This window comes from Natator depressus, chromosome 25 (assembly GCF_965152275.1).
Source record: "Natator depressus isolate rNatDep1 chromosome 25, rNatDep2.hap1, whole genome shotgun sequence".
In the NCBI taxonomy this organism is placed as follows: Eukaryota; Metazoa; Chordata; order Testudines; family Cheloniidae; genus Natator; species Natator depressus.
In genome coordinates, this window is record NC_134258.1 from 9,330,438 (window position 1) to 9,356,976 (window position 26,539).

At 50.0% G+C, this 26,539-nt stretch overlaps 1 protein-coding gene across 13 annotated transcripts in view; it reads right to left on the reverse strand.

The window, feature by feature from the left end:
- The window catches only part of PTPRS (protein tyrosine phosphatase receptor type S), a 248,807-nt gene that overhangs the window by 120,456 nt on the left and 101,812 nt on the right, over positions 1–26,539 (reverse strand). For all 13 annotated transcript variants that reach the window (XM_074939363.1, XM_074939359.1, XM_074939366.1 and 10 more), the window contains exon 2: positions 18,082–18,249. In XM_074939363.1, coding sequence (XP_074795464.1) covers positions 18,082–18,169 — 88 coding nt within the window. In that variant the 5' untranslated portion in view covers positions 18,170–18,249. The remainder of the gene's footprint in view (positions 1–18,081; positions 18,250–26,539) is intronic.

The window sequence follows — 26,539 nt, forward strand, 5'->3', positions numbered from 1 at the left end:
TCTCCCTTGACAAGCTGGTACTCTCTCACTGCAGGCGTGATAAGGAAGGAGCCAGGCTGAACCAGGAAGAGTTCACTCCAGACAGCAGAGGAGTAAAAACATGCTCCTTTCCCTTTGTTCTTTTTGGGCTGAAACTTTCTGCTGATTTAGTGAAACACTCTCTCCATTTTCACAGCTGCCAACAGTTTTATGATTAGAAAAGGAGCCCCCCCAGTAACTAGATCGCCGTGCGGCAGCTTTAATCTCCACTTTTCACATCTCTCTCTGAGTTTGTCATCCAGGTGCCACTAAATATTGCATGGATGTTTGCTGACTTAGGCAACGGCACCCACACCCACAGCCTTTTTGGGTGTGTGTGCTAGATACATACACCCAGGGTAGAGACAGAGCTGAAGTGCTAGGGCAGAGTGACAGGGAGGGTAATGGATGGTGGGAGTGGGAGAGAGAAGAGAACTATATGGGAAGGTAGACAGGAGCTGGGTAAAAACAAAGAGAGAAAGGAGAGCTAGAGAGGTAAAGGCTGAGGATAGAGGATGACAAAGAAAAATGGGGCTAGTGGGGGAGAGACCAATAGGGAGAATTTAAAGGGACCAGGTAAGGGACCTGCATATGGACAGCAAAGGAAGAGCAGAGAAAGAGAGCAGACAAAGGAGGGAAGCTAAGGAGAGGTTAACTCAGGAGAGAAGAGCAGAAGTAAGACAGATGGAGAGTGGGGGAAAGAGAGACTGTGACGTTCAAAAGGGAGACTGTTCAAAGCACCAGCGTAAGGGAGCCTAGGTTGGGGTGGAGACAAGAAAGCTGTATCCATAATGTACATTTCTCTACATCAGAGAAATGAGAACCACAGACTGGAGCAAGAATGGTGCAGGGGGGTGTCTCTATGGAGATGCTCAATGAGACTGAAAACACCCTTCAGAGAGCTCCTGCTGAGACTTGTGTTGCCTCGAAATCCACAGTTTTAGTGACAGATCCTTTATTTTCTCAGGTCCACTTCTCGGTGCCTCGCAAATAAAATTAAAATGAGAGCTTTCTGACAGAACAAACGAACAGGGAGTGAATTATATTCCATTTCCCCGTCAATACCTTCTCCCCAACCTAGTCGTCTTATCATCATAAAAAGTCCATTAGCAGTAATTGGGGAAGCAGCGGGATGCGGGGCCGCTACGTGAAACACAAGCAGGCTCGCTCACCAACTGGCCTTTTCTGGGAAGGCAGACAGGATAATTATAGGCTGCAGGCAGAGATTTCCTCTGACTGCCATTGCTTCTTGGCTCCCTTCAGGGAGATGGGACTGGCAGGGTGAGAGAGAGAGCGAGCAGAGACATTTTGTTAGAGGTAACCTCTTTCCCTTGCTATCTACTGGCACTGGTCCAACAAGCCCAGCCCTCCTGGGCTGGTTAATGACTTTGGCTCACGCAGCCGCTGGCCTGTCCTTCCACAGGGAAATGTGTCATTTGAAGAGCTCCCTTCTCCCCCCCGCAAGCCTCCGTTCCCCACAGGTTGAACCACAGATGATGATGACAGCAGTGGGTCAGAGGAAGGGGGTTTTGCCCACATACACAAAGCATGAGAGGAAGGAGGAAAAGACAGGCCAGTCAATAAATGTTTCTTGCCCCACCATGCCATGTGCTAGCCACTGCTGAGTCACCACAGGATCTGACTACTGTCAGCCATGTCCATCCTCCCTCCTGTGCTGTTCGCCCTGACCCCTCGTAGCAGGACAGGCATTGCACCACGAGTTTACCTAGCACACTTTCAGGGGCTGTAATACATATATTGCAGGGGTGGGCAAACTTTTTAGCCTGAGGCCCAGATCGGGGTGCGAAACTGTATGGAGGGCCGGGTAGGGAAGGCTGTGCCCCCCAAACAGCCTGGGCCCCGCTCCCTATCCAACCCCTCCCACTTCCCGCCCCCTGACTGCCCCCCTCAGAACCCCCGACCCATCCAACACCCCCTGTTCCTTGTCCACTGACCACCGCCTCCCGGGACCCCCACCCCGTATCTAACCCCCCTTGCTCCCTGTCCCCCCCGACCCCTATCCCCACCCCACCCCCTGACAGGCCTCCCAGGACCCCACCCCCTATGCAATCCCCCTGTTCTCCCCCCAACCTCTGCCCTATCCAACCGCTCCCTGTCCCCTGATTGCCCCCTTGGACCTCTTGCCCCATATTCCGACCCCCCGGCCCTGGCCCCCTTACCATGCCACTCAGAGCAGCATGTTTGGAGCCCCGCCGCCTGGCCGGAGCCAGAAGCGCTGCCCTGCATGAGCGCGCAGTCCTGCTGCCCATGCGGCGGCGTGGCTGCGGGGGAAGGGGAACAGTGGGGGAGGGGCTGGGGGAGAGCCTCCCCGGCCAGGAGCTCAGGGGCCAGGCAAGACGGTCCCACGGGCTGGATGTGGCCCACGGGCCATAGTTTGCCCACCTCTGATGTATTGCCACTGGGATAATCTTTGTAAGGCACTCAGACCTGATACTTCAGAAGTGGAAAGATGGGCCCGTGGTTAAAGCACTGGACTGAGGACTCAGGAAAACTGGGTTCAGTTCCTTGCTCTGCCCCAGACTTTGGGTAAGTCTGTGCCTCAGTTTATCCATCTGCAAAATGGGGACAATAATCTTTCCTTGTTGTCTATTTAGAGAGCAAGCTTCTGGGGAAAAGGGCCATTGTACAGCACCTAGCACAGTGGCCTCAGTCACGGCCAATCTGTACTACTGCCATGAAAATATTTATATTGGTATGGTATAAAAAGGCTTAGACTGGATACATTTATGGGCCTGGAAGGGGTTCTTACTTCCTCTGAACCATCAAGTATCAGGCACCGACAGAGGCAGCGTCCCAGCCTTGGGGAGCTGATGCTTAGATCCAGTACGGCCATTGGGCCTATAGATTATTATTTAGGTGGCATGGCTGGGCTCACAGGGATACAGTTTTCATAACAACAAACACTCAGCACTCGTATAACTTTATATCTACAGATCTCAGCGGGGTTAACAGGGCAGGGGATATATCGTTATCCCACGCTACAGCCAGGAAAGATAATGCACAGAGAGGGCACTGGCCCAAGGTCACACAACAGGTTGGTAAGGAAACCCTGATGCCCTGCTCATGCCAGTGTAAATCCAGTGAAATTCTATTTTATGCTGGTGTAAAACTGGTGTAAGGGGAAAATAGGTCCCACGTCTCCAGATTCCTGATGTGGTCCTCTACTCACCTGGACGACACTGCCTCCCCTTGTCCTCCCTCCCTAACAAAACATGATCCCTTCCAGCAGGTCACCTTACAATCTAAATGGACAATACAGATTGGACCCAAATAAACTGGGCTAGCCAGGGAAAATGGGCTAGTGACAGCATTTTTAATGACACGGATTAATGCTGATGGGACTGTACTTTAAGGCTGTGACAGGGAGGTGGGGCACCTGACCCACGCTGATAAGAGGGGGAGTTCCAGGCATTGGGGGCAGTGCGGAAGAAAGCACCAATGGTTGAGGAAGAGGAGAGGGGCAGGACAAATATGGAGCGAATGGGGAGAAGCGGTGTCTAGCAGATAGAGCAACAGGAGTCAGATGACCTGGATTCTAGTCTAGGCTAGTCAGGTGACCTTGGCTAAGTCACTTCCCCTTGCTGTGCCTCAGTTTCTCCTCCCACCCTCTGTTTTGTCTATTTTGATTGAGAGCTCTTCAGGGACCGGGACCGTCTCTTCCCTATGCTCATGTACAGCGCCTAGCACACTGGAGTCCCAGCCTCAGTTGGGGCCTCTACATGTTACAGTAAATACGAATAAATAAATAAAGCTACAAGAGCAAAGGAGTTGGTGCTGAAGATGGCGGCTCCCCGGGCAGTTGCCTCGCTCATGCTCTCCTCACTCTGCTCTTGAGGAGATTTGGAGACAGGCAGCCAGGAAGCACCTTCTGGTGCCCAGTAGTCGAAGTGGCTAAGCAATGCTGTCATGTAAGATGTCAGCCCTTGAGCCAAGTGCCGAAGGGAGCATGGGAGCACATGCTGCCAGAGCGGCATGGCAGCCCAGGGCCCCATGGTGTGCAAGCGCTTTCAATCAGCTGTAACAACATCACATCCGATATTTGTCCACCAGCCCGGTAACAAGGCGTAACGAGCCAGAGCAGAGGAACAGCTAGGCACCAAAGGAGCTATCTGGCCACCTAATGATGCCTCTTTGTCCATCACCGTCACAATTACTCTCATGGGCCGTTTGTAATTGAAACCAACTGGCTTATGGATTTCAGTGGTGGCCTTAAGGCGGGAAGCTCTCCTCCCCCATCCCTGCCCTAGCTTCCTCAAGGGCCAACTTGTTCGAACAGCTTCCACTTAGCCTTGGCTGCCTAGAAAGGTTCAATCTGCCCAGAAGCCAGGGAAGGTGCGATCAGAAAGGACCTAGCCCTTTGGTCAGCATCTGCTGCTCTGTTTGAGTCATTAAAAGAACAGGAGTCTACACAAGACACCAGAGCACAAAACCCATCTCCTGTGGGACAAGCCTGAACGCTTAACAAGAGAGGATTCCAGACCCCGCCATAGGGTCCATGCCATCCTAATATAGCCCAGCCAAAGTCCCGAGCACTGGAAAGTGACAGTGTAGTCAGCTTTGCAGTGCTACCAGATTTTCTCGTCCTTCCGCACAGGAAGCACAGTGTTGAAAGAATACGACCAGACAGGCCCGTTCTGATCAGTCACTTAATGATAACATGCAAATTTTTGTAAATGTAGAAGCCTAGCTACCTTCCACTCCCCGCCCATCCCATCCTGAAGTGGCTGCATCAGAGTGGTAGGCGAATGATCCCAATTAGATTAGATGGATAAGTGTGTCTGGGGACCCTCTGGGATGAAAGAGACACTGGATAAATGCAAGATTATTTCTTATAACTCTATTCTTTCACTCCTGTAAATAAAGCTATCTGAGCTCCCCTAGGAAAAAGGGTCTCCATTCTCTTATTTCCAATTCCCTCCCACACAGCCATACAGTTCCAACACACCTGCGTGCCTGTTACAACCCCACAAAACTAAGCAGCATTTCTTCGGTTGCAGACAGGCAAGAAATTTCACCACCACCTCGCTACCCAGGGAGAAAGCCAGGGATAAGGCATAGGATCCTGGGTCTGCTCCCAAGTCTGTTGCATCCCTGCTGTATCACCTCAGACAAGTCACTCAGGTCAGCATTTTCCATTGATTTTTGAGGTACCTCCATTTTAGATACCCAAACTTTGAGACGACGGATCTGGATGGTCTTTAGTCAGCTTCAACCAGAGTTGTGGGAGCAGCTTTGCATGCATGACAATCTGACTTAAGCTGCTTCTGGCTGGGAACACGAAAATGGAAACACCCAGAGTCAGTCAGTGCTTTAAGAATGTGGGCCTGCGATGGAGTGTTCACCGTGGCCACACACGTCAGGGAAGGGTTAATATGGGCCTGAGAGATGAATTAAGCTGGCTGCTCGTGCGTGGAGGCTGGACAGGCCTAACTCGAAGCAAAGCCCAGCTGGGGAAGAGCAGGGCCTGTGGCCAGAGAGGGCTGGGTGAGCCCAGCTGGAAGAGGAGACAGGCTACTCCAGTGGCCTGAGTGGAATCAGGGCCCCTGAGGAGCTGTAGCCTGTCTGAACCCCTGAATGAGGGGAGGAATGTGCCAGCCCCTGGGCTATGAGCCTGATCAAGGCCCAGGAGCCTGTGATTAGACAGGAGGGCAGCCTAGAGCAGCCTGCAATAAGGTGGCTGAATGTTATCGAGCTGTTCAGGCCCAGTGGGACCAGTGTATTGTGTCAAGCTACCAGCTGAGCACAGTCGGCTCAAGGTTTGGTTTCATTTACATTTGTTTTGGGCTTTGCCCAGAAGAGGCAGGCCTCTGCAAAGTGGTCTGGCCAGAGGGCCAGGACACCCTTATGGCCAGAGCTGGCCAAGAGACAGAGGCAGCTTGGTCAACAGAAGCATTCTTCTGCCAACCTAGCTGCATCTACACCTGGGATTAGGTTGGTATAGCTACGGCCCTCCAGGGTGGGAATTTTTCACATCCCCGAGAGCTGTAGCTAGGGCAACCTAAAGATTGAGTGTAGACCAGGCCTATCTCCCACCCGCAGTCCTCTGGTGTTCAGACTTTTACTACCTGCTTGTGCACAATGGAGGAAAAGGAAGTATCCAGATAACAGCGCTGGCAGGGAGATGGGAAATAGGAAGTCAGCCTCAGGACAACTACAGGCTAAATGCACCTTTGAGGTCCAGTGGTTAAGTTCATGCTAAACGTAAGAGAGGAAAAAACTAGAGGGCTTTCTCCTGATCAAGCAACGTAATGTGGAGGAGAAAATCTTCGCCATGCATGTTCAGGCTCACTTTCCTGTCTAGTCACAACACGGAGGAAACTGATGTACTGTCTCTCAATCCAGAGAGAAGCAGAACCAAATTAGCCCAGAACTCCTGTCCTCCCCAGGGTGGAGACTGGGGAAGAGGAGGTTCTCTCATTGCAGGGCAGGTTTCCATAAAAGATCTAAACCTGCCAAGAACCGGAGGCTCTGTGTCCTGGTGGAGGGTTCATAACTCCTCTCCAGAGATCTGGGGTAAAGTGTGTCTTTCATTCATCTGAAGAAGTGTATACTGGAATTAAAGAGTCATGTATCTGATGCTGTGAGATACGACCATCCTCAGCTCCCACTCAGGTCAGTGAAAGTTGAAGGTACCAGACACCTCATAGTTTGGGACTCACTGGCTGGGGGCGAGGGCTGGTCTCAAGGTGCCCTTTAATAGGTGGAAAACTGTAAGAACAGGACAATACATGCCTTTAAAAAATTCCAGGCACACCTATCAAAGGCCAGGCTGAGTATTTGGATGTGTCCACACTCTTAACCGAAAGCAAAGACTAATTTGTAAATAAAGTTATAAATTAGAAGGGGTGCGGAGGGGAGACAGTCAAATTAATTTGATTTTCTTGATTAAAAACCGCCAACCACATTTCACAACCCCTCCAAACCTCCCCACTTCAGAGGTTGTAAGGGGGGCGGGGGGGGGGGGGAAAGAGGGGGAAACGCTTTCATTAATTATGCAGAAAATGCAAAAACGATCAGCATCTTCTGGATGAGTTTAAAACGAGGAGAAAACCCTTTCAGAATGGGGAGAAATTACTCCCCAAGGCAGCTGAAATTTCTCTTGCAACTTCAAAGGACAATAAATTATTCAAATCGCTCACACCATTCCTCTCTCGCGCTCTCTCCCCCCTTCTTGATTTTATGCTCCTGAATCAATTAAAGGTTTGGAGGACGTTGGAGAAACTTTCTAGAACAATAAACTAGTTGGTGGGGGAGGGGTGGAAGCTTTTTTGGTTTGGTTTAAATACAAGCTTTTCTTTTCCCCTTGGCCCCTGAAAGAAAATGTCAGACCTGGCACCAGCCTCACCCCGCCCATCGAATCTCTGACACTTTCTCATCAACAACAGCAGGATGAGTCTTGCTAAACTCCACTTGGGAAGAGATCAACCCATATTCTCCATCCCAACCATCCAAATAATTCATTGCAGCGTCACCTTTTGCAGGAATACCTGCAACTCTAACAGCACCCCGTAGCACTTTCTCCCAGGAAGAATAAGACGTAGATTAGCTGCGATCTTCGCTCCAGCCCTGGAGCGCCCACGGAGTCAGCGCCTACGAGGCCTTGCCCCAAAGAACTTGCAGTCCACACTTACAAGACAAATGTTAGGAGGAGAAAAAGCAGCACAGGGAGATTAAATGACTTGCCTGAAGACACACAGCAGATCAGCGGCAGAGCTCCTCACTCCCACCCCAGTGCCCTATCCATCAGCCCACATAGCCTGCCCATGGGGATTGTTCCACCATTCCCTGCAGCACCTCCAGCTGGCAGAGGCGAAGAGTACCGCTCCCACTTCATTACATGCTGGAAGAGTTTAACCAGCACTTAAATTTGTAATGAAAGAGCTGCCAGGGCTCCAGCAATTTTTTTTTTTTAACTTCATTAACTGACGTGGCAAGCCCAGAGGTGCCAGGCCAATGAACTGCCAAGCCTAGAGGTGTCGGGGATCAGCCCTAGCACGAATTAAGCGCTAAGTTTAACAATGCAATCACGCAGCCCAGAATTTGGAGCCAGCACATCAGTCAGTCAGATGATGGATTCTGCGGTTGGTTGGGTTTTTTTAATCTGTGCCTGTGTCCAAATGTGAACAATCCAAAAAGTTCAAGGCAGCGGTCCATGCAAAGAAGATAGGATGGCTTCCTCCAAGGTGGGAACTGGGACACTGTTACCAAGGGATGCACTGATTAGAGTGCAGGGAAGGAGTCTTGCCCAGAGGGTACAGTGAATAAAAATGGCCTGTAAGACAGGAAATCAGAAGTGCAGAGAGCTCTGGTCTGGGCAGATGCATCAGGGAATGCGTTTCCTGCTCCTTTGGCAGGACAAGAGATACCAAATCAGGGCTGGTCTGGTGGCCCTGCGTGATGCCTGGCTTTGGCGTCTAGGGTCTGACTCTTGTGCTCTCCCAGCCAGCAAGGGGCAGAGACGTCTTTGCAGATACACAGCACTGACTCCTCCCTTCCATATAGGGTTGGCCCCCAAAGAAGGCCCTATTCAGCCAGAAGGAAAATAAGATTCTCACAACTCCAGCCAACACATGCAGGATCTTGCTGGGATAAAGGTCCATCAAAAGCAAGGTGTAAAGGGACACTAATGGCTTATGGGTGAATGGGATAACATGACATGGGGAAAGAGCCCCAGTTTTTTCATGAGCACATGGCGAAGACGTGGGTCTAGACGCCCAGATACACTCACATAATGTGCTGCATGAAGACTGCAACAGAGACAGTAAGTAACATGCACATCATTTCAATACAACTCACCGGTTGACCCAGACTCTGGGACCCAGCAAATGGCTGCTCCTTTCCCACCCTACAATCAAAAGTCAAAACCTTAGAACTGGTACATTCAACCTCTGTTCTTTTCAGGGCCTTGGTATAGGATACAGGAAGGCAGCTCCATAGACATGACTTGGCCACAGCTCCACTGTCTCCAAACATCCAAGCCAGCCAACGACAGATGTTCCCCCGAGGGGAGGAGTGGGGCATTTCTCACACAGGCGCTCTCTTGGAAGACTCCAAACCCCAACTGGAACGATCCCCAAAGCAGTGAGAAGGAGCCATCCTGCTCCAGCCAGGTAACAGCCATGCGATAAAGTGCACAGCTTGCATCAAGCGATTCTGGGCCACATCACTCCAAAGCCAGAAGTAGGAAGTGGAGATGCTAGAAGCAATCGGTGTCTTTATAAGGAGCAACTTTCAGACCAGATCCTTGGCTCTGGGAGACAGAGGCTGGAGTCTTCTCAGCAAGTCACAAGAGGCAAGTTAAGGAAATCAGGGCATGTAAGTTTTTAAGGGTTCAGTACCCTACAGTCCATCTAAAATTCAAATCCTGAGATACTGACACTTATGCAGCCAAACAGCTGCTTTAGAGGACATGGTCTTCAGAGTCAAGTTTCATAAGGCTAGGTCAGCCCTTGCATGGGGAACCACTAGGAAAACCCAGGGTGAGGCAGTAAATGGTACAAGTGACTCAGTGGTGGAGTCGAGGGTGCTTTCCTCTGAGTCAGTATGGATTCCAAAGCAGCACTAGGGGGTGCTGTGCTGCTGGGAGCTAAGTAGGGGTCATCCCACCCACCTCCCCAAATCTGTGCTGTACATAATGCCCCAGAACCGGACTAGGAGATGCTGTTTTAAGAACAAGCGGAGCAGTTGGTCATTACAAAAATACACTGCACTTTTTCCATATATTCCTGCCAGGGTCCTGGTCAAGCTGCAATTTAAATCATTCCATTCCTCATGCCTAAAAAAACGGCCAGGAAGTTTGATTTATGTTAAACGTCAAATAGACTATTAGGACGGGAGGAGCTTGGTAGGATTTGTTGATGTTTTTATCATGCCTGTGCCTAGATCACTGGCCGGATGCACTTAAAATAAATAAAATATTCCCTTGGTAGTTTCAATGAGGTAAGTGATTCTTCTGAGCACGATTGCTGGGATTCAGCTCAGAAGCGGCTGTAATTTTAACGGGAGATAAATAAATCCCAATGTATAAGTCTGCAGAGTCAACACTCTAGTTTGTAAAGCCCCTCAGGAGCCTGTTGGATGAAAGGCGAAAGCAACAGCATGGGACCATCTCGTCTGCTGAGTGGGCTTTTTCCGAAGCACCCACATGATTTAGGAGCGCAAGAGAAACCCAGGGATCCTAACTCTCAGATGCCCCCACCCTCCTTCCAGCCACCATTTTCTCCCCGTTGTCAATCCCACACTGGAGAGCTGGATTATTCCTAGTGATCCAACTACACCCAAAAGCAAGAATCTATGGTAGGAGGCCAGCTGTTCCAATGATGGATGCCTTGCTCCTGCAGAAACCCAAAGGAGGGTGTCTAACGCCCCCTGGCTGCAGCAATCCCAATGCGCCTTAGTCTGGCAGGGTGGCTGCAGGTGCCTGGGTGCAGGTGGTGATCTTTCCCACCGCAGAGGCTTTCCAAAGATTATTTATTTCTTCTCTTGTTCTGATTGAAAAGTTGGCATTTTCAATTTGATTTAAATAATAAATAATAATAATAGTAATAATAATAGAAAAACCAAGTGACATCACTCGATCCATATAGACAAGGTTTAATTTAATCAGGCACTGAAGCAAGGTGACACGTAGGCTTAATTCGGCATCCTTGAGTGGGAAGATGTCTGGTCCACAGCCCTTGGCAACGGCAGACTGAAGAGCAGCTGAGAGACAGGACAGGGAGGGGGCTCAGAAGGAACAAGGGTGAGCAAGTTGTCTCCCACCTATGGAGGAGCATGGCAGACGGTAAAGTAAGCAGGTGCGTGAGGGGAGCACAGCTCCCCGCTTCGCTGCGCTAGAAGCAGATGGGAGCTCTCCTCCTCTCCTTGGCTTGGGTAAGCAGCACTCCCTCCCACACAGGCCCCACGGCCTTGGTCGGTGCAATCAGGGCTCCTCTCTCAATCCATTTGAGACAGTGCTGGCAGAGGGCGTGAGGAGCGGCTGCGGACAGCACCTCCTTTCTGGTTTCACTACAGCTGACATCTTACCAACCCCAAGGATTGAACCAAAGACCTCCAGAGCTAAAAGCACAAACTGCTACAGCTTAAACCAAAGAGCCAGGTTACGGTTGCAACTCCAGAACCGATTCACATCCTCTGTGGACTGGGCACAAAAGGAGATATATGGACACACACTGACCGGTGGGTTACACTGACACGGTGTGTCAAGGTTCCTTCCCCACTCTGAACTCTAGGGTACAGATGTGGGGACCTGCATGAAAACCCCCCTAAGCTTATTTTTACCAGCTTAGGTTAAAATTTCCCTAAGGTACAAACTATTTTACCTTTTGCCCCTGGACTTTATTGCTGCCACCACCAAGCGTGTAACAAATATATAACAGGGAAAGAGCCCGCTTGGAAACATCTTTCCCCCACAAAATCCTCCCAAACCCTACACCCCTTTCCTGGGGAAGGCTTGATAAAAATCCTCACCAATTTGCATAGGTGAACACAGACCTAAACCCTTGGATCTTAAGAACAATGAAAAAGCAATCAGGTTCTTAAAAGAAGAATTTTAATTGAAGAAAAAGTAAAAGAATCACCTCTGTAAAATCGGGATGGTAAATACCTTACAGGGTAATCAGATTCAAAACATAGAGAATCCCTCTAGGCAAAACCTTTAGTTACAAAAAGACACAAAAACAGGAATATACATTCCATTCAGCACAACTTATTTTATCAGCCATTTAACTAGATTGCTTATTAACCCTTTACAGGAGTTCCGACCTGCATTCCTGCTCTGGTCCCAGCAAAAGCAACACACAGACAGAGAGAACCTTTGTTTCTCCCCCCCTCCAGCATTGAAAGTATCTTGTCTCCTCATTGGTCATTTCGGTCAGGTGCCAGCGAGGTTATCTTAGCTTCTTAACTCTTTACAGGTGAAAGGGCTTTGCCTCTGGCCAGGAGGGATTTAAAGGTGTTTACCCTTCCCTTTATATTTATAACACGGTGTGTACAGAATCTAGCTGTAACAATGATCTAGACAGGCATATTCCCCACCCACCTCATCTCCTAGGGTATGTCAACACAGAAGGCAGGGTCCCACAGCAGTGAGTCTCAGAGCTCAGACTCTGCTACGGGCACTGATAATAGCTGTGTAGATGTTTGGGCTCGGGCTCGACCGTGGGCTCTGAAGACTCAGGAAGAGGGGAGCTCCATCTTGAGCCCAAATAACTACACAGCTGTTTTTAGCACCATAGCATGAGTCCTGTGAGCCTGATGCTGTAGACCCAGACTCAGACTGGCTGCCACAGCAGCCGGCTTCCCATATAGACATACTAGATGTATCTAGACTAGACTCCTGGGTGTGCAAGACGTACTCCCTGTAAAAGAGTGCCCTTATCACAGATGTGCCCCTAAGGACTGGGACTGGCATAGCAGCTTGTTCACTGCCTAGCACCCTTGCCAACAGCTGCTCCAGCCCTGCAGAGCGCACTCTCTCCTTGTGATGTGGCCTTCCAGACGGTCCCTTTAAATTCTCGCCCTTTCTGGTGTATCAAAGGCCCACCAATTAACAGACCAGTAAAGTCTTCAGCCCCAACTCCAGGCCCCACTGTTCTCACCCCTCCCCTCAAGGCTCTCTGCCATCCCTGTCCCCTTTCTGGACTCATGCCACCTGGCCAGTGGCTGGCAGGAGAACTCAAGTTCTTCCCCTACACCAAGTTCTGGCCCAGGGATCCTATAACCAGCAACCAAGATCTGCTCAGTTCATCTCCTTGCTGCTGTTTCACTGGGCTTCTCTTCCTACCCAGCCTCTCTAAGGTTAGCCTTCGGGCGGGGCTAGGATTTGTAGGGCTCTCTCTAGAACCTCCCAATCAATTCCCGCATATACGTGCAAACTTCAATACCCTTCTGCCCTCCTGGGGATCCTTGCACTCTCTAATCCCAGAGACTGACTGCAGAGTCCCTGATTCTAGCCCGGCCACAACCCACTGCAGACTTCCTCTCTTCATAGTATCCCTCAGCTAGGATTCATCACTAAGCAGGGGCTGTGGCACTAAGCTGGGGCAACGTGCCTTCACGGAGCTCTCTAGCGCTAGTTAACTCTTTTCATGCTGGCATGGGGCACATACCCAACTACAGTCCCCTCCTTAAACAGCAAGCCAGCCATGCGGCCGCCTACAGCCAGCCTCCATAACAGCATTACATCAGGGCAGCAGCGCAGTTTGAAAGTGCCGGAGAACAGTGAGCCCATTGAGAGTTACTGCATTCTGCAAATCAAGGACAGAGCAAGCGCAACTGAAGGAAAGATGCCCAGGTAATGAATCAGAAAATGGGCTTTATCCTTTTGTTTTGTCAATTACAATTGAGCTGTAATTATTTGCAGTAATACTTGGGAGAATGCTAGGAATCGTTCTAGAACATGTAAAAAGAAGGAAACATCAGTAATAAGTCATGCTCACTACAACACCTGCTATTAAATCTTTGCTAGGGTGGGGAACAGAGGCTACCAGCTCTCTGTGCAGGGCTGAACGAAGTACCAATTAGCGAGGTTCTACCGTAAAATGCAAAGGTTTAATCAATGAGTGAAATGCACTTTAAGAGCAAACATGCTAATTTTGCTCATAAGAATAAAACATTTCTACATGGTAAGTGGCTTGATCTGTGATTGAGAAGCACTTAAAAATGCATACAGCTCCTTCAGGTCAGAGATGGGGATAGGAGGCCAAATCTATATGGCCTATCACACACTACTGCATCAAATGGATTTGTACGTCAGAGAGAAGGGGCCAGGAAAGATCCTGTGGCTTCTTTAGTGTTCCATCCCCGGAGACAAACCTTATTCTGTATATTCACACGCGCAAGTAAGAGGCTCCAAGGTTCTAGAGGCAGAGGCTCCAAGGTCTGTACTGGGAATCAAGAAATCTGGTGCCCCACTGATCTCGGGCAAGTCATTTCCTGGTTCCATGCCTATTTCCCTTGTTGAGTTAGACTGCAAGGTCTTTGGGGCAGGGACTGTCTCTCACTGTGTGTGTGGACATATGTACAGCGCCTAGCACAATGGGATCTCTGGGAAGGCCTCTAGGTGCAACCGTAGTACAAGCATTAGGCAGCAGGTTTAAAACACCCAAAAGGAAGCACTTCTTCACACTGCAGACAGTCAACCTGTAGAACTCCTTGCCAGGGGATGTTGTGAAGGCCAAAACTATAACTAGATTCAAAAATGAATGAGAATTTCATTGATAGGTCTATCAAAGGCTATTAGCCAGGATGGGTAGAGATGCAACCCCAGGCTCTGGGTGTCCCTAAACCTTTGACTGTCAGAAGCTGGCACTGGACGACAGGGGATGGATCACTTGATGATTGCCCTGTTCTGTTCATTGCTTTTGAAGCATCTTGCCTTGGCCACTATAGGCAGACAGGATACTGGGTTAGATGGACCACAGGTCTGAGCCAGTATGGCCGTTCTTATGTTAAGCATTATTATTGCTGAGGGTTGTTTGAACAAACAATGATAGCACTTACCATATAAGGAACTTAAAACAAAAACAAAAGAACTCCACAAAACCAAAGTTAACCATTTCAAATTCTGTGCCTGCCCCCAACTATGCAGGGGAAAGGCTGAAAGGAAAAAAACCAAACAAACAGATAAAATGTATTTCTTTATCCCCTTTCACTTATACTCACCTTAAAGGTGTCTAGTAAGAGCAGTAGGTTAAAAATAAAGTATGATTTTTTTTAATACCACGGCTGTCCTTTCCATACTGCATTCTCGTCAAAAGTCTCAGACAATGATTTAAATCTGCCAACACACCTGCGAAACAGGGGGAAGTGTTTGAAGAGCCTTTTTATAGGGGGTAAACTGAGGCAGAGAAGAAGCAGTGGTTTGCCCAGAGTCGCATAGAAAGATGACTAAGGTGGGAGTAGATCGCAGAAGTCCTGGCTCTCAGCTCTATGCTTTTGCTACAAGCCCACCCTCTGGAGCTGGGAAGAAGCCACCACTCAGGAGCAAGAAGTTTGTAATCTCTGAGCTGGGACGCCTAACAGGCAAGGGACGAAACCACTACCTGGTTGACACAGCCTTGGTGGCTGCAAAGCCATGGTGTCCCATGGGGAATGAGGACAGGAAAACAGGTCAGTGCTGTGGGGAGCACCAGCCAAATGGAAGCCGGCCAAGGAATTACACGAGAGAACCCAAGGCCACACAACAGGAGACTACATTGTCAGAACAGAGTGGCAGCTCCTCACGCTGCCTCAACGATTGTGACAGGCAAAGCTGTTTGCTGTTGAGATACCTCCCCGGCAAGTGGCACAGACTGGCTCCAGCGCTACAGACCGGGCTGGTGGAGGCTGGGGCATCCCAGGTGGCCCCCAGCCATCTCTTCCAAATCAACGGCTCTTGGAGTGCATGGGCGGGGGGGGCCATAGATGTTAAGGCCTGAAGGATCTGGTCTGATCTCCACATCACAGGCCACCAGCACCACCCAAACCCAGTGACCAAAATCAAAACCCAGTACTCCAGCCCACAGGAGACTTGACTAGCATGTGCTGCAGGTGGAGAACAGGAGGGACCGAGGTTCACCAGTGCCCAAACCAACTCATTATCACTGTTCGTTTATTCATAGGTACAGCCCAACGAGGTCTCCAGCAGCATCAGACCCCTAGGAATAGATTGGGAGAGAATCCCTTGCAGCCACAGCCACACACACACAGCCCTGCCTGTCAGACCACAAGCTACCCTGAAATACAGAGGAAGAGAAACCGTGACATTTCAGTGCCCTTCTGCCAAGGGGACACAATTCTGCAGAATAGGGACAAAGAGAAATTCTGCTCCCCATCCTCTTAGCATCCCCATCCCCTGAGTCGAGGGAGAACCCTGCAGGACAGAAGGGAAACCCTGCCCACCTACTCCCAGCACAGGATAGGAGCCGGCCGGACAGAGTGGGAGGAAGCCCCTAATCATCTCACCCTCACTCATCTGCCCATGACAAACAGCAGCCTGCAGGTTAGGGCAAAACAGGCTGGGTCTTTTTAGGTCTTGTACTGGAGATGTGCGAAGGGCCGGGAGGTAAATCTGCACACAGGGACCAAATAAACCCAGAGAAAGCAAGATATAACACATACACACACAGCTTTATTGTCATGGACCTGAGGGGGCCACACACACATGCACGCACACACACAGCTTTTATTGTCTGGGGCCGGAGGATACTGCAGAGTTACCGTGAAGAAAAGCCAGGCAGCTTCCTGGCAGCCAGCAACAAGGTGTTTAGTGATGCCAGTCACCGGCACAGCTTGGGCCATGCAACAGGTACCGTCAGCCACAATCTGTCTTTCCCAAACAGCTGCACTTCCTAAAGCACAGCCTGGTTTCTCTCAAACACAGCAAAGATACTGAGCAGTTGTGTAGCAGCCTTGGGGGATCTCAAACCACTTCACAAATGTCCTGTAACTAAGCCCCACCCCACTGGAGTTAGGTACATAGATTCCCCCTCCCATGATATAGACAGGGAAAACCAAGACTGCAAGGAGGTTAAGGTTTATGGGCCTGCTATTCAGAAGTGCTGGGCCCCCAAAGCTCCAACAGGCATCAATAGGGATTGTGAGCGCTCCATTCAGATGCACACATCTTTAAAAAAAAAAAAATTATGGGGCCCAATTCTCCTAGCTGCTCGGGACATACACAAGTCAGGGCTGTGTGCAGGCCAAGATGCATACGCATGCAAACCCTTGGGCACGAACATACACTGGGTTTTTGTGCATGCAAAACTGTACGCACGCTTCATAACAGGGGCCCAAGTGACTCGTGCAGGGTCACACCATGAGTCGGTGGCAACAACAGAACCCAGGAGTCCTGCCTCCACGTTCTCAGCCCCATTTTAGCCACTAGGCCACACTGCCACCATGATGACAATACACACGCATGTACATAGAACGGTACATTAGAAATGCTGAGATTCACACCAGGGAAATGAGCCAGCTCTGAACCTCTTGGAGATCAATTCCCTTCCCTCTCTTAGTAAATGAGGAAGTACCATAACTTCCCATACACGTACAATCCTCCCACACAGATGGGCTAAACGGAACTTGTACAAAAATGAGTGCTATGCTAGGGAATGGCAAACACCTGCCCCATCTTCTGCAGAGAAGACAGAGCGCTATCAAACAAAACCAAAAAAATCCCAGCGACAAAGGGTCTCCTTCCCCATTTAATCCCCGAACACATCCTCTTAATAAACTCCGACAACAAAGTGATTATGTGCAAAGCTGTCGAGAGCTGTGCTGACCAGAACGGCTCTTTCGCCAGCTTCAAGAAGCTTTGCTGGGGGAGAAGAAAGTCATAATTCAATCAGCCGATTCTGCTGATCCCCAAGCGATTGGCCTTCGTGCTGAAGGAACATTACATTCAAGTCGCTGAGGTTTTTACAGCAGTACTTGCAAGGCAGAGAAGATATAAACAGTGTTAAACTGGGACCGGTTGGCTCACGAGACGGGGAACAGACAACTCGTGCTTCAGCTGCTGGTTTGAATCCAACTCTGGTGAGCAGCAGGACAAGGGTGGTTAGCATCCGACAGATGGGAAGGGGAGAACTGGACAGGACCATGTGAAATGAGTTTGCCGGGTCTCAGTCTCGTTCCCAACAAGCAAGGGGTGACATCAGTAAAAGTCCCACAGCGCTAGGCATCCCCATGCCAATTTGGCAGTCTCTGCGGAGACCAAAATGGGCAACAGAGACCGTGCTGCCCCTCCCACATCTCCATACAAGATCCCTTGAAGGCAGGGTTGGGAACAATAGCTGGGGAGCACATGGGAAGCTTGAGATGCCTGGGTTGGAGATAAGCAGAGGCCTTTGAAGCACCAAACCCTTCCCCTGCACCAAATTCACACTCAACATTTATTAAGGGGTTGGGGAGGGGATGTGCTAACCAGCCCTTTAAAAAGAGACGCTCCATCAGGCCAGTATCCCTTCTCCAAGGACTGAGCTGCTATTCCTCCACAAAGGGACGCGAGTGGCGGAGATGCCAGGTAAAAGCCAAGAAGCTATGGGGTGGGAGGTCACTTACTTTCAGACACGCAGCCAGTCAGAAGCAAGGAGAGGAGGTTCACGAGTGGGATCAGCGAAGACATTCCCGGGCTGCAAAGGATCCTCATTCTTGGCAATGACCTCCCAACCCAGCCAGGAAGGCCCCAGTTCAGCGAAACTCACAGAGCCTCCAAAGGGACGTCAGCACCTGCAGAGAGACAAAAGGAACCGGCAGACAGTCAGACAAGAGCGTGGGGGGCAGCTGTTATCCAAGGGGGAAAGGGAACTGAAAGCACATCGGAGCAGGGGGGGAGCTGTACACAGGAAGACAACAGTCCCATGTGGAAACATCAGAGGACTAAAATGGCCCTGAAGCTGACTCCATCATCAAGCTGGCCTGCCCCAGGTTTATGGCTTTGGCAGATAACGACAAGCCACTTGCACACTCAAAAGGGATCATGCCAGGGAAGAGAAGAATGGGCAGGAGACCTCGGCAGAGCCTGTGTTTACAGTTTAACCCTCACCACCATGCGCTCCCTCCCCCAATCCCTCTCCCTCCCCTGGAACAGCCGCACGGGCTGGGCGACGAGGTGTGAAGTGATCTGACCTGATGGGCACAGAAATCCTCTGAAAGAGAGATTTTCCACGCACTGGAGCGAATGGAAAAAACAGGGGAGGGGGAACAAAAAATCCACCAAAAGAGACGAGCTGGGGATGGGGGGGACGTTTCCTGTGTGCCCCCTGAAGATATCTGTGTCTGGGGGAGGGCTTTGCTCCCTGCTCAGCCAAGCTCTGGGGGCAGCAAAGCAATCGCCCGGATGTGCACAAGCCGAGGTGCCGCAGAGTCACCGGTGCGACTTCAGTGCAGACAATAATTTAGACTCCTGAGGGCTGTAATACTTCGATCTAATTCCCACTGTCGGGCTTGGTGATGTTGAGCGGCCTGTGACAGTCAGGTCACACTAGGTGGATGGTCCCTTCTGGCCTTAAACTTGAGTACTCTGACCACCTCCCGTGAGTTCTAATCCCAGCCCCGACGCCAGCTACCCTCTGCGTGCTTGGGGCAAGGGGCTCTCCCTGCACTGTGCCTCAGCTCCCCCCTCTGTCAATAATGATCCTTTCCCAGCTCACAGGGCTTGGGCGGAGTCACATTTATAACGTGCTTTGATCAAGATGAGTGTGATAGAAGCACGAAATGTTTTTTATTTTTTATTCCCCCCCCCCCCCCCGAGTGCCCCAGCAGGAGGTAGAGCTAGCGAGCCAGTGAAGGCCTGGTGTAGAGCAGCTCTGCACCGCCGTCCCACCTCTCTGCCCTCCAGTGGAGCTGGGGGAGTCTGGGAAGCAGGAGTCACCTCCTCCAGCTTTAAAACAGCAGGGAGTTCCAGGGAGACAGATCCCCACCCCTTTGAGCTGCCTGAGTAGCACCCAAGGGTCATCTTCTCAGTAGTGACTCTGGCCCCCGTCTCAATTGCCCTGAACACTTTTGCCAGCAGGAACGGCAGACTTTGCCCCAGAAGGGCTGAAAAGGGCGACAGAACGAAGAGCACTGCCCACCTCATACCATCAATGTTGACAGAGACACCCCAATGATCCGGCGATAAACCGACACGAGACACTAGAATAATGGGGAAGCATTCTCTGTCTCTGGGGGATCCCCTTAGATCTAGGTAGGTTCTTATCTGCTGTATGTTACTTACATTAAATACAAAAATCGGGATTTGCTGCCTTTTGAAAAAAGCAACACGGGACACATTTTAATAGGATGGACTAAGGGGGCAGGAGAGGCTGCCTAGACCCTCCGATACGTATCGGAGCATGAAGCCATCTGGAGATGCAATCTGAATGAGCGTCTTGATCTTTCTCTGTCCTAATAACTTATCAAGACAGCTGCTTTGCAGCACTAAGGGGAAAGAACCCAGGATAAATAAGAAAGGCCCTTAGATATTACAGCTTGTAATATTCATCCCCAAGCAGCATCCTCTCAGCCAGCAGCTTTGGACTTGTACTTCACGGATTCTAAGCCGCCTGATGCATGCGGGATGCGAGGCTAGCTCTTTAACAGCTCATGGCCAGCTATTTAAAAACGTGTGCGGGTAGCACAGGAAAGCAGGGTTCTGCAAGCCGGGCGATCCTGAAACGCTTGTTCGAGACACCATTAGAAAAGCGCATGGAGGCTACCAACAGACTGTGACTAAGAACAATGGGGTGTTGTTTTTATTTTAACAGAGGAAGGCAGGGTCCAAGGGCATCAGGAATCATTGTGATGGCAACTGTTAGTTAAAGGAGGACTGTGCGATAAACACAGCACAAAGGAAACTGAATCAAGTTGGTTACAGCTGGGATTATTTTCCTGCTACCCGCAAACGAGTGGCTTCTGAGTCCCATTGGTGGGAGGAAATCCTCCTCACTATGATGTTTTTAGGCACTTCAACATTTCAAACCACGGCTTGTTCAGCCTGCACCCAGAGCACCAAGGAGGTCAGCACCTATTTATCTAAATGAAATCCCCTTGTGGTCACAATAAATGCTGTTAAATGTCTCTGTGTCTCCACTGCTTTCTAAATGCGTTGCCAGCGACCTGCTTTGGCTCTGAGCTCTCCGAGCAGGAAAGAGGCAATGATACCCCCCTTGCCACCCCCCAAAAAGCACCGATTAACACGGACAAGTCATGTGGAACATTCCGCTGGATCTGAACTGACACCACCACTCCCCGCCCCATTCCACCAGGGCTTTTACGCCGCATAAATGGTTGGGATAGAAAAGGTCTGGTGAAAGGGGCAACTGCACCGGCTTCTGGCAGAGAGAAAAAGAGATGCCAGAGGGTGACACTTCTGCTCCGGTGCTAATGTGCTTCCCAAAGCCCTTGATGGAGACTGAAAGCACTGGCAGAGATATTAGGACATGTCAACCTCAATCCAGAAATTCATCCTTCAGAGCAGGTACGTCACCTGGCTGTCTCCCCCTGGACTCGCCAGCCTCGGGATTGCAGAGATGGCAAGACGGGCTCCCACCTGGCTCTGCTGCGTAAATGAGGGAGCGATGGGGGAGAAGGCAGGGAGGGAAGGAGAAGAGAGGAGGCTGCTCCATTGTCTTAGTATCGCTTGAATGGTGGCAAGAAAGCACTGGATATGGACGGAGTCACATATGCATCCACCAGAAGTCCCCTTAGCCCTTAATTCTCTCACCTACCCCATGACTGTCACCCCAGAACAGACCAATGGTTCACCTAGTCTGCCTGTTGGATTCTTGGGGAAAGGCATAAGTCCCCCAGAAGGCACCTGAGCGTATTTAGCTTCCTGGAAGGAAATTCCTTCCTGGCCTCTAGCAGGTGATAGCTGACACCCTGAAACATGAAGACCGGCTGACCCTTATAATAATCATCTGTGTTATTTGTATTCACAGCAGCATTCCTATATACGCTGCAGAATACACATCGCTGGGAGACCCGGCTACAGCCCGGCAAGCCCCTCCCATTCTCCAGCATGGTTAAGGGCGGGTGCCAATTACCTTGATGTATGCTCAAATCACACGGATTTCATCACTTCTGGTCTCCCTTCCTGTGACTGTACACGGTCTGCCTAGACCGTACGCCCTTTACAGACAGGCATGATGAGGAGACACCTGCCCCGACGCCCCAGCAAGCTATTGGCACTGTACAAGTAAGCGCAACGGCAGCTGTTCTCAGGGCAGTAAAACAGCGCAAGAAGTCTTACCGGGCTCCCTGACGCAGGATCTTCTGCGGCACAGACAGGGCCTACGGGCCTCAATCCTTATTAGAGGATGCAGCTAAGTGAAGAGCTGGGGTCAGGACTGAGCTAGATATAGCCATGTTTCAGAAACTAGATGAATTCTTACAGTCTCTGGGGCTTCCTAGTGCATCTGATCCTCTCCCATTCTCCAGCTGCAAGCTCTTCGGTGGCTCGTATGGAGCCATGCACATGGTCAGCTTTTAAAGAATAATAAAACAGGAAACTCTTTGCTGCAAGTAGCCCTATAGCCCGGCTTCTCTCACAAGAGAGACAAGGGACTATTCAGAGGTCTACAGGAGCTAGGCACCCAGGGTAAAACTTTCAAAAGCACCTATGTGATTTAGGAGCTTAAGTTTCATTGAAAGTCAGAGGATCTTAGGCTAGATCACTTAGGTCCTTCTGAATATTTGACTCCCATCTTAATGGGAGCTGGACATCTAACTCCATTAAGCCCTCCAGTCAGAGCGGGGGTTTATCCAGAGAACATCTTAGCCAGTGTGATTCCCAAAGAGAACGAAAATCTGTGCTACTTCGTGAGGGAACCTCTCCCCAATCCTGCTAGCAACAACTGTGTTTAAACAGAAAGAAAAGGAGTACTTGTGGCACCTCAGAGATTAACCAATTTATTTGAGCATAAGCTTTCGTGAGCTACAGCTCACTTCATCTGGAAAATACAGATGTTTTTATACACACAGACCATGAAAAAATGGGTGTTTATCACTACAAAAGGTTTTCACTCTCCTTACAATGTGTATGATAATCAAGGTGGGCCATTTCCAGCACAAATCCAGGTTTCCCTGTTTAAACAGCCATTGCTTGAATGGTCCTGAATCCAGCAAGGGTAGGACTACGGGCCTGGGATCTGGACCTCGTTGAGCCTCTTAACAGGTGAAAAGCTGCCACACAAGATACAGGTTCTCCTCCCCATTTCCTCCCTGAAATGCAAAAAACCACCACAACCTTCCCCCCCACCCAATTTGGTGGAAAAAATTCAAAGTGGTTTTCATTTTGAAGGATCCGAAAAGAACCCCCTTTTTATGGTTTTTGGGAAAAAAATTGCTGAAATTTAAAAAAAATCAAACCCCAAAGTTCAATAATAATTTCAATGACGTTTTAGATTTACAATTTGGATTCGTTTGGGGGGTTGTTGTTTTTCTGGTGAAGCATTTAAAAAAAAAAAAAAAAAAAGACAATTTTCCCATGCAAAATCATTGAAAAAACTTTCACCCAGCTCTCATCATCCATGATTAGCTTTGGCATCTCATCTGCTCATAGAGTGCGGTGGGACGATTCCCTTGCACCCCACCAAGCCACGTCAGTCTATTGCCACAGGAACCTTACAGAGAAGAGGCTGTATTCCACATGCTAATGCATTCTCTGAGTTGCCAGTTCAGTTTATACTGCACATTAATAAAGGTCAATGGGTCACCTCATTTCCTGCCCCAATGAGTGTGTGTATAAAAAAAAAAAAAAAAAAAAAAAAAAAGCTTTTAAAGCACAATCAATCACCAACCAGTCTGCCATCTCCTCTCCAAAAAAAGAAATCTGACATCTAAACAAACAAGCATGCACCTCTAGCTCGCTGCTTCATTATGAGTCAGCTCTCGTTGATCTGCCCAACCAACCATCTTAACAGAGACCTGAGGGAGAGGTTTGTGTGATGTGGGCAGCTGCCCGCTCGGAACTCAACCAACCACCCCCAGTCAGCCCTGCTGACAGTTCCGGCAGAGACTTGGGACCGAATGGATCTCAGTAGGTGACTTCTCCTGGCGTTCCTAGAGGCAGGGCCCGGCAAGGAGACTCCAGCATCATGTTCGAGGCCAGCTTGCAATTCTGTAACTAGGTGTTAATATCCAGGGTTCTCCATGCAGCATTGATTGTCCATGCTACAGTCCCCCCCCCCCTTTTTTTTTAAAGAATGAGCAAAAGCACCAGAGAGACCCACTCCCCCTACCGTGCACTGACAGCATTAATTTACACACCCCATTCCCCTCCTTACAATAGGGGTGTTCCCAAACCTCCCTGCTCCGACTGAATCAAGCTAACTGGCCCATTCTGGGTAACAGGAGATGGTTCTGCTTTCCAGGCCAGTTTAATCTCAGCATCAAAGTCCTGAGGCGGGAAACTTTTTGCTTGCCAGCGTTCCAACCCCAGCGCAGATGTGCACAGCTTCCTTCTCCGTGTGGCCGGCAACATGGCCCCAGCTGGGACCTAGGTTCCTCAGAGACAAAGGGTTATCATACACATTTTAATAAAGGGGAAGTGCCAAAGCCTTGTGTGCTACCAAAAAGCACTAACCAGCCTAAATTTTCAAAAGTAACTAATTGTTTTGACTGCCCAACTTGAGACACTGTACTGAGTGAGGGCAGGGGCCTTGATTTTCATATGGCAGGTTAATCGGCAGTTTCTGAAAATTAGGCCTTTTTAAAGGCACCCAAGAAATTGAGGCACTCAAAATCACTAGCCCCTTTTGAGAATGTAGGATACAGGTTTCAGCCTCTGCCATGGTGGATATAGCCCTGGGTCATTCAGTCAAGACCCTTATTAGATGGTAAATATCATCTAGCTCTTAACTAGTGCTTTTCACCTTTAGATCGCAAAGTGATTTACCAAGCAAATTAACATCATTATACCCATTTTACAAATGGGGAAACTGAGGCACAGCGAGGGAAAATGAGTTGCCCAAGGTCACCCAGCCAGCCAGCAGCAGAGCCAGGATTAGAATCCAGGTCTCCTGAGGCCCAGTCCAATGCCCTATCCACTGGGCTATTCTGCCTAATGCTAGGCTCTAATATAGGTGCTTCTCATCCCTAGATCTAAAAAAAAGATTCACAAAAAAGAACCCGAGCGTCATTACCCTCCATAGGGAAACTGAGTCAGAGTGCGACAACCTTGGATCTCTCTCCTCTCTGACCCGCCCCCCCGATCTCTTCATGCACTTGTAAACCCAGCTTTGAGTGACAGGCTCCAAGGGAGTGGGGAATGGGTGAATCCATTTTGGGTGAGGGGCAGTTCGTTCTCCAACAGCTGCAACAAGGCATTCTGGCATACAAAGGGTTAAACCATAGGGATGGCGTGGGGGCGGGAGGCAGGCAGGCAGGCAAGATCTGAATTGTGTTTCAGTCATCAGGAGAAATGAATTCCCCACCCCCACCCCCTTTTTCCAACAGTGACAGCTCTGACAAGCAGTGATGAATTTGTTGTGTCCAATAAGTGTTTAGCGGGTGCAGCATAGCATGGACAGGGGGCAGAGGAAATGGCAGCTGTGGCCAAAGGGGATTCGCAGATCCGAGGGATCAGGAGCCCACAACAAAGGGCAGGAACGGGTTCAACTCACCAGGCTGGACTGCACCTGTCCTTTAAAACACGCAGACACCAGCAACTCCTAGCTCCTAGGTGGCTGCATGCACAAAGGCAGGGAGACCCCCGTTGGGCAGGTCAGCATTGCAGCTGGGAGCAAGACTCACAGTCTAGGTAGACAGGCTCGCGCCAGCACGCTGAAAATAGCGGTGTGGACGCTCCGGCTTGGGACAAAGCTCAGAGCCCGCCCAACTCCCTAGGCTTGAGAGCCGGGACCTCCACACTGCCACTCCTAGCCCGCTACCTTGAGCCCCTGATGCAAGGCCGTCTACCCAGGCTTGCTCCCAGCTGCAGTGGAGACGCCCCAAGTGACCCCAGGTGTTACAACAAAGACACAGACACCCTGAAATCATGCTGTAGTACAACTGCAGATCTCTCCTCTGGGATCCCGGAAAAAGGGGCAGAGCATCAGGGGCTGAACAAAGCAAAGGCTTTAAAGACAAGCCCCCACCACCACGTCCCACTCCTGAAAGAGGGGCTCTCCAGCCGCTCCATTATGCAGCCTCTGAACAATGAGCGCCCCCAGAATCCCATTCTCCAGGGAGAGCCGAGCTCTGTCTCTAACAGAAAGGGCTGGAGTTGCAGTCTTTTGTCTAGAATACAAAGGCCCTGATTCTCCACTGCCCTGCACCCTGTATGGTCATTCATACCAGTGTGAAGTGGGTGCAAAGCACAAGTACCAGGTGTAATTGCACATGGTGCAGGATAATGGGTAACGGAGAATCAGGCCCAGAACCTCCCTCCCTCCCTTCCTTCCCCACCCCTCCTTCACAACCCTTCAGCATTTACCAGCAAATCACTCCAGATCAGCACCCAGCAGCTGACAGCATCAGAGCTAACATTTGCTTCGGCTCCAGGTTAATACCTCGCATTTCTTTTTCAGGTTCTGTTTTTTTGTTTTTGTTTTTAAAAGCTGAGCATCATTAGATCCTCAGCCTGGGTGCTCTGTGGGGCACAGCTCGAGCCGTCTCTTGAAGCCTGCCATGCACATACCCATGGCGCTATGTAAATAACCATCCATCATCATTACCTCACAGTGTCATCAGCCCAGCGCATCAGCCAAAGCCCCCAAAGGAGAAACAGACCAGACAGAACTGAAGGAATACTGCAAAAAAACAACCAACAGGGTACGTGCGAGTTTCCCAGAGAATATAGCCAGATACAACAGCAGCCATTCCCCCACGTACCTTATTCACTGTGCAGAAACACCACCGTTCTGCATACTTGTGTAAATACGCCGGTATAAACGTGCACGTTTCACAGAAGAATGCATAATCACAATTGAAACTAGTGGAGGGATGGAGGGAAGCTACCTTCATCCAGTTGAAGAGCATGCACACTGCACCAGGGGATTTCACCAATTACTGTGTGGATAGCAGATACCAAATT